Genomic DNA, 8,915 nt, shown 5'->3' on the forward strand with positions numbered 1-8,915 from the left:
AGGACGATAGATGTTTGATAGGAAAGAAGGAGGAGAGATAAGGACGATAGATGTTTGATAGGAAAGAAGGAGGAGAGATAAGGACGACAGATGTTTGACAGAGACAAGAGCACAGTCGTGGATCACTCACACGGCCGTAATGGCGCGGTATCTCTCCTGCCCCGCGGTGTCCCAGATCTGTGCGCGGATCGTCTTGCCTTTGATTGTGATATGTCTGGGAACAAAATTCCCGGTTGGGGGTGGGTGTGGGGGAGGGAGAAGAAGAAGAATAACAATTAGTATTTCGCAAGACTGAGTAGGAGGAGCAGAAGGATATGGAATCAACCATTGCTTGGAACCGTCAGCATCTACACACTTGGAGATGTGCTTCTTCAGGGGACGGAGCGCTTATGGGGATGTCCCTTGTGCAGTGATGTCGGTCCTTCACACAAGTAAACACAAGGAAACAAGCATCTCGCGACCTCAGTGCTTTCTTTCCTGTCTTAGCTCCATTTTTTTAAACAGCGAAAGTGTGACATCTTCTTAAGCTCACCCTGCGTTATGAACTGTTTTCACTGTTATAAAAAATGGAGATAGGAGAAGAAAGCACTGAGGTCGCCATTTACACAGCACACACCCTGCTCTACAGCAAGCTCTGAGCACTTTACAATCTACATCATCATCCCAGCAGACCCAACGACACTCCGACACATTCTCAGCCATCCGGGGAAGCATACAGTGCAAGCTGCCGATTAAGCACTCAAACACTAACAAACTGACAAGATCTTTCCCTATCTATAGCCGGGTACCCATTCCCACCTGGGTGAAGTGAGGAGGGTTGGTTGGCGGGTGCTCTGGTGTGGTCTGCTTCTTCTTTCCCATCAAACATCTATCGTCCTTATCTCCCCTCCCTCTTGTTTTATGTTTGTTACTCTCTTGTAACACCTCTAATCTTCGGCACTTATAAGACCTTATTGTGTTGCAAGTGCCGTAAAACTCTTACTAAAACTAAAAAACAAGTGAGGAAAAATCGGGAGAACTGTCTTTCTTCAGCAAACAATGTCTGGTTCTCCGATGAAATTTGAACCTGTGACCTTACAGTTAAGAGTTCTAAGCCCTCAGTACTAGGCCAGTGACAAGAGTTTGTTAGATTTAGTAAGAGTTTAACAGCACTTGCAACACAATAAGGCCATGTAAGTGCCAAAGATTATTTTGTCTTAGTAGAGGTTATACGGCGCTCGCAACTGCATAAGGTCATATAAGCGCCAGAAGATTAGAGCTTTTACAAGAGAGTAACAAACATAAAAAAGAAGGAGGGGAGATATGGACGATAGACGTTTGATAGGAAAAGAAGGAGCAAACCACACCAGAGCACCCGCCAACCACTCAGTGACAAGAGCTCAGATTGGTCTTACAGCAGTTCATTGGTTCAGGCAGGCCAACTTTGGCAAAACCCAATCAGAGACAGCCCTCGTTATACCATGACATTACGTGTATATATATATATAACAACAAACAGGACATCCAATCATTGACACCTCATGTTATACCATCAGAATACGTATATATAACAACAAGTCTCTCAATCTCCTCACTCTAACACTGGGGACACACCCCTCAAAACCTGGACAATTGGGGAAAAAAAAGACACCCAAAAAAACCCCAAACAAAACAAAAAACTAACTGTGAGCCAAACGCCATCTTACAGCTACCCGACAGCTACAAAACTTCTGATTGGCTAGGACTATCTGTGCCCTGATTGGCCAGGACGGCCCCACTATCTGTGCCCTGATTGGCCAGGACGGCCCCACTATCTGTGCCCTGATTGGCCAGGACGGCCCCACTATCTGTGCCCTGATTGGCCAGGACGGCCCCACTATCTGTGCCCTGATTGGCTAGGACAGCCCCACTATCTGTCTGCTGATTGGCCACGACTACGGGGTTACCGTGGCTACTGACCGCGTGGCAAACTCCACTCCGATGGTGCTCTTGCTTTCGCTGTTGAACTCGTTCTTGGTGAAGCGAGACAGAAGGTTCGTCTTCCCCACGCCCGAGTCGCCTACCAGCACCACTGGGGAAACACACACACACAAACAAACAAATAAACAAACAATTTACTGTATTCTTACTCATATTAGAGGGCCTATGTTCTAAAGTAACTATGAATAGACACAGACACACACACACAAACAAACAAACAAACAAACAAACAAATTAACAAACAATGACTGTATTCCTTCACATATTACAGGGCCTACGTTCCAAAACCACAATAGACACACACACACACACACACAAACAAACCAATAAACAAACAATTACTATATCTTCCTTCATATATATTACAGGGCCTATGTTCCAAACCACAATGAATGGAGACACACACACACACACACACACACACACACACACACACACACACACACACACAAACAAACAATTACTGTATTCCTTTTCATATTACAGGGCCTACGTTCCAAAACCACAACGGACACACACACACACACACACACACACACACACACACACACACAAACAAACAAACAAACAATTACAGTACTCCTAAACATATTACAGGGCCTACGACATTTACACATGATGTGCAACATCCGGAAAATGCCAGAAATCCGGACTCATCCATAAAAACTGGCACCTCTACTATCTGTCGTCACACTTTAAAAAATGTCTTCTTCTCAAATGTTCTGGAGAAACTCGAATTCATTACGAGTCACGAGTCACGACATGAAAAATGCCGAGAAATTGATTATCTCTCAAACAGTTCAATATTTGATTGGAAAAAACGCAAGAAGAAAATCTCTCACCTTTCCATATGTAGTCGTACTGTTCGTCCGGTCCTGTCGCCATGGTGATCAGAGAAATGGGTCGTGTAAACGATTCCTTCCAAACTCACCTCTCACGACTTCTAAGCCAATCAGAAAACGGCGAGTTGGGAGGTCTCAGCCAATCAGAAGACTATTCTTATTTCTTCAAAGAGGCGTCGGTTGCGTAGTGTGAACAAGACCTCAATCTGAAGCACTTCCTACCACAGATTTTTCTTCGAAACTGCCTGTTTTTCACGAAATAAAAGCACACAGCGCGTTACACACACGGCACGTTACACGTTACACACACAATGTTTTAGGAAAACTCGTCAAGTGCTGTAGCTCAAGTCCCGAGACAGAAACACATTCAGAATGTGCATCTCCGAGCTCCTCCTATCAAACAAACACGGAGTCACGCTTCCCTTCCCTTTCATCAATCAGAGAACGCGACCAACGTTAGTCCACCGACCAAGGATACCAGACAGCAAGGGGAGGTAAGCAACAAGGAAAACAGCAGCGGAGAGTCTTCAGTCGTGCGAGTTACTTCCCTTGCCTGTGGAGTCGTTCCTCGTCCCATGCACATCAACAACGACCGCTCGGTGTCCTCACAACCTCGGAGAAGGGGGCGGGGCGGGGCAGGGGGGGAGTGGCTGTTGTTCCGCGACTTCCTACACCCACATCCTGCAGAAACAGCCCGGGACACACTGGTGATTCACACAGTCGGACGCACGAGACAAAGGGAGAGACAAGGCGGTCTTGACAACGCGAAAGTTCCACACGTCTGGAAAGAGAAAGTCACAGACCCAAAGAGTTATCATCATACTAATTATTTGTATAGTAATTGCAATAATTATAGTATAATAATAAATAGAAATAGTGATTATACTCAAAGTAATTGCAATAATTATGGTAATCGTAATGTAGAGTAATTGCAATAATTATGGCAATAATAATTATAGCTCAGTGTACAACCCCATAACATGTCACTTTTCAAAACGGCGCATGTGACCCCTTTAAATGTCACTTTTCAAAACGGCGCATGCGCCCCCTTTAAATGTCACTTTTCAAAACAGCGTATGCGACTCCTTTAAATGTCACTTTTCAAAACGGCGTATGCGACTCCTTTAAATGTCACTTTTCAAAACGGCGTATGTCACTTTTCAAAACAGCGTATGCGACTCCTTTAAATGTCACTTTTCCAAACGGCGTATGGCTGAATCTTCCACTCATCAGTCGGCACGTGTAGTGGATCTCGAGTGGTGCACAGACAGAAACTGCGCATGGAAAGTCCCGACCACCCAGAAAGCCCCGACCACGCACACTTGAATAAGTCCACTCTTCCTCCAAGACTGTGAGAACAGTCAAACCTGTCCACGACCCTCGCCCAAGGTCAAGGAGAAAAGTGACCGCTATAGACCGGTGGCGGCTACAGACAGCCTTTGACTTACAGTCACTTACCAAGGCGGTCAACGGATGGTTCAAAACCTGAAATCTGCACGTTAGCTTTCCATTTCATTTCCGCCAAAATTGTTCTCCATCATCTATGAACTTGAGTGAAATGGTATAGAGCTTCAACATCTATGAACTTGAGTGAAATGGTATAGAGCTTCAACATTTATGAACTTGAGTGAAATGGTATAGAGCTTCAACATTTATGAACTTGTATGAAACGGCACGTGCAGCAATTATAAGTAATCGTTTCAAACCAAAATTACATTTTGTACAAGCGCTCGGTAGAGACATCACTGGGAGCCAGATCCAGATTATCCCCAATTTGGAGTCTACGTTTCATAGTTGAGGAGACGTTTGACAATAATATAATGCCACAAATTTGTCATCACATTCTAGTAGAATAGAGTAGAGCGCATCAAATACTGGAACTACTTTCAGAATGTGGGTCCCGTCTGTTTAGACTTGGAATCATCCCCACAGAGTACTGGATACCGATACTGATTTCAATATTCTGTATCAATGTTTCATCCCAGCGAGAGATGCGCTGTTATTTTTTAGTATTAGCCTACAAAATGAGCTATACAATTTCACTTGTTTTTAACTAGGGGGGTTTCAGGCCCTAACTTAACAAAAACATGGGTGGGTGGGGGGGGGGGGGGGGGGGGTTTCAGGACAATAATTAGATGTTTTGCAATTAGGTTTGAAATATCTCTCTATATCGGCACGCGCATCAAAAAGTAATCATTTAGAACCAGAAGTAAATGTAATATTCGGTGTCGGGGTCAAACGTAGATTATCCCCAAACGGGACCCACATTCTTACGGAGTGATTATTCTCACCCGGGGTGAGGATAAACTGGACTATTATTCTCACCCATTCTCACCCGGGGTGAGGAAAAACTGGATTATTATTCTCACCCATTCTCACCCGGGGTGAGGATAAACTGGACTATTGTTCTCACCCACTCTCACCCGGGGTGAGGATAAACTGGACTATTATTCTCACCCATTCTCACCCGGGGTGAGGAAAAACTGGATTATTATTCTCACCTGGGGTGAGGAAAAACTGGATTATTATTCTCACCCGGGGTGAGGAAAAACTGGATTATTATTCTCACCCGGGGTGAGGAAAAACTGGATTATTATTCTCACCTGGGGTGAGGATAAACTGGATTATTATTCTCCCCCGGGGTGAAAATAAAATTGATACTATTCTCAACCCGGGTGAGAATAACGACAGCCTACTATTCTCACCTGGTTTTTTCGGTTCCGCCCTCTTTATTTCGTTTCGGGAATCACAGGACCCCTGTCACTGAGCGCTGCTGGCGACAAAACTCGCCTCCCTCTCTCACTCCCCTGAGCGCTGCTGGCGACAAAACTCGCCTCCTTCTCTCACTCCCTTGAGCGCGCGAGGCGACTAAAAGAGCCAACGGGCGGGCCAGCTCTCGAGCGCGGGAGGCCACTAGGATCTATTTTATTGTCGATTTGGGTGAAAACTTTATCTTTTGAGCAAATAGTGTCACCTTTTTATGCTATTGGTTCTGTAATGGAAAATTTTACTTTTGAATGGTTTAACTTTAACTAATCAAAATTTAAAAAATAAAAATAAGCCTAGGGTCAAGGCACTCCGTGCCTTACTTAAAAATAATCGTGGGTTCTGTTAGGGATAACATGTTTTTGTGTTGTAAACAAATGCCAATTCTAACATTACAATGACAAGCTATTACTAGATCTGATTTTACCATAATTTGATGTTTTGCAGTAGTTAGGTTTGATATCTTAGCTCGCCGCGCATCAAACATATAGATCTAGATCTAGATTCTAGTTCTAGATGTAGAATCTAGATCTAGGCTCAGATAAGGGGGATGGGAACTACCGAAAAAGTACCCATTATTTTGTAGAGCTGGGAAGTAGTTTAGTACTAGATCTAGATATCTAGGTTCTAGTAGTCTAGATCTAGATTAGTAGGGATGCTATTCCTGAATGGATATCATAATATCACCACACCAGACTAGACTGGATTGATAACAACCAGAACTAGAACAACACTGGATCGATAGGAAGTGGCTATCCTCACCCGGGGTGAGAATAAAAATACGATCGACCTCTCACCCCGGGTGAGACTTGCCAGCGTTGGCAATTCTCACCCGGTGTGAAACAAGACTTGTTAAACATTCCTAATTTTGGAATACTTTCTATCGAGGTGGATGATCAAATGGATAAAAGCAAAGAAAAAATTATGTTATAGCACAAAAGTAAGCTAATTTGATCGTCTACAAAGATGCTATGGCTATTTCACTTTTTTAATCGAGCCGAACTACGAAGGTCCCCATTTTGTTTTGCCCATTATAAGTTCTCACAAGATCTACTCCTCCCCTCTTCTCTCTCTCTGTCTCTTTCTGATTACTGTCTGTCAGTGTGGACGATCAAATTGACCAAAATAAAGTTTAAAACTGATGTAACACAAAAGTACATTGATTTGGTCGTCTACAAAGATGCTACGGCTATTTAACTTTTCGAATCGAGCCGAACTACGCGGGTCGTCATTTTGTTTTGCCCGGAAGTTTTCGCGTTACTCCTCTCTCTCTCTCTCCACTGCCCACAGACAAAATTGTACGCTTTTACTTTTAGGCTAACACTAACAGTAGTAATGGAACGTACAAGCTAACGGCACAGAATTCTACAATTTTTCTGTTATCACAGTGTACAATTCTGTGGTTCAGGGTGAACGCAAAATTGGTTGGCCTAGATCTAGGCTCTAACGGTGAACGCACACCGGGTGAGAATAGCCAAAAGACTCGCCTGCGCTATTTTCACCCGGGGTGAGAATAGAGGTAGCCGGATCAATAACATCACCAGTACCAGTGAGTGTGAGACAAAACAATCCTCCCTGTCCTTGTCCTCGTCTTGTCTTCTCTATCTCAGCGACTGAGTAACTGGAGCGACAGTGACACTCTACTGATAGGCCTACTAGATTCTAGATCTAGATCTACTACTGAACTGCACTTTTTTGTACATAAAGTAAAGTAAGAAGTAAGTCTGTCAAAAGTTTGGTCCAAAGTAAGTGACTGCCTCTGAATGGTGAACGTTGAAGAAGCCCAACTACATTACTCATTTCGTGCCCATGTGTCCAAAGAACTCCCAAGCCTAATGTCCTAAATATAGCAGTGAGAAAAACCTTTCAAATGTTACCAACAAGCAATGATGAATCATTCGTACATGTTCTTCGCCAGGCTGGAACCGAAGTTTGTTTTGATTTTATGACCTGAGAAAACAGGAAGTCTATTTACAGCTGGTAAAATCAAAGGAGAAGGTTTAATCTGTTTGCAGTTTGCAGTGTGTTCTGGCTGACTGTTTTAAAATCAATCAAGCTGCGGTCTTTTTGTCTTGCCAATTGAAATAAAATAAATTAGTTGTGTTGATTTAAATAAAATAGGGCCTAAACAATCAACCTGTTATTCCCTGAATACCGCTTGGGCTAATTTCTCTTGTCTTGTGTCCTGTTTGAAGTTTCTTCCAAAGTTTTACATTGTATTCTTGATTTGTGCTCATGTAGCTTGCCGCTTTGAAAATTGCAGATTCACTCCCCCATCCCTTTTTTCTGAAGTGCCAAAGCCGAATAGAGGAGAAACCATAAACACTTATCATAATTACGTCTGTTCAAATCTGGCACTTCATCAGTATCCCCATCTATGAACTTACTTTCTTACTTATTTACTTATTTGATTGGAGACTGCGGCACAGTGCCATAGCTGCTCCTCCTCCTCTCCACGATCCACGAAAGGGCCTGTTTGCTGATCGTGCCAGCTATCAGCTGGTTGGATGAACTATCATAATGAAAAGATCTATGACCTGACGATCTTCTGGATCTATTCGCCCCACCCTCATCTTCGCACTACTGGCAAAGATCGGGCTCAATTCTAGATCTAGCCTAGAATCTAGCTCTAATGCTGAGAAGACCTTGTTCAATGTCAGCCTAGACTTTGTTCTAGATCATAATAAATCTTCGCACTGATATTGATGGACTGAATTGACCTCAATTCTGGTCTGGACAACGTTGCTCCGGAACTAGATCTAGATGTAGATAAATTAATTAAGTGAAAGACAGCTGAATGTTTGTTTTGGTATTTAGCTCCCGTAAGAGCCGTAAAAAATTGCACTAAGCTAACCTGTGAAGGCCAGCCCGTGCGGGGTATTGGGAGTAGTTTTCAACTAGCAATAACCACGCCTCGGTAAAACCTCATTGGCTATGGTACCGCCACTGCGCAAAGCTAAAGTAACTACCGAGTTGTTCCGATACAACCTTACGTCTGTCATTAGAACCTTGTGGTTTTGGTGTAAAGCAAAAACCAAAATGATAATTTACAACAGCTATACTTAGCCTTACAAATACGCTTTATACTTTAGGTTATTTGAATACGACTTTATGTTTTAAAGATATTTTAGTTATATTGCTTAATTAGTGTTAAAAAATAAAATTTTTGCAGTACTGAATTAAATCAGGGGAAACAATTCATTAATTCAGGGGAAACAATTCATAAATGTCAGGGGAGACTACTGTCTATAAACGTCTGACTGATTATTGCATTAGATCTAAATTATCGTTTTTTCTATGTGTTTGTACATTTAATTCAATGTATTATTATTATTATTATTATTATTA

At 42.8% G+C, this 8,915-nt stretch overlaps 1 protein-coding gene and 1 non-coding gene across 6 annotated transcripts in view; both read right to left on the minus strand.

Annotated features, from left to right (window-relative positions):
- The window catches only part of LOC101858594 (ras-related protein Rab-11B), a gene marked incomplete at its 3' end in the record, with an annotated part of 9,761 nt that extends 2,190 nt beyond the window's left edge, over positions 1 to 7,571 (minus strand). The window contains 4 exon segments of one of the 5 annotated variants that reach the window (XM_013090426.2): positions 131 to 214; positions 1,939 to 2,050; positions 2,802 to 3,582; positions 7,472 to 7,571. In XM_013090426.2, the coding sequence (XP_012945880.1) occupies positions 131 to 214; positions 1,939 to 2,050; positions 2,802 to 2,844 (239 nt within the window). 5 annotated transcript variants of the gene reach the window in all.
- Positions 7,572 to 8,384: 813 nt separating this feature from the next.
- On the minus strand, positions 8,385 to 8,525 carry LOC118478947. The gene has a single exon (XR_004859378.1). It is a non-coding gene; the product is annotated as a U4 spliceosomal RNA (small nuclear RNA).
- Positions 8,526 to 8,915: the final 390 nt, after the last annotated feature.

Source organism: Aplysia californica, unplaced genomic scaffold, assembly GCF_000002075.1.
Source record: "Aplysia californica isolate F4 #8 unplaced genomic scaffold, AplCal3.0 scaffold01275, whole genome shotgun sequence".
Classification (NCBI taxonomy): Eukaryota; Metazoa; Mollusca; class Gastropoda; order Aplysiida; family Aplysiidae; genus Aplysia; species Aplysia californica.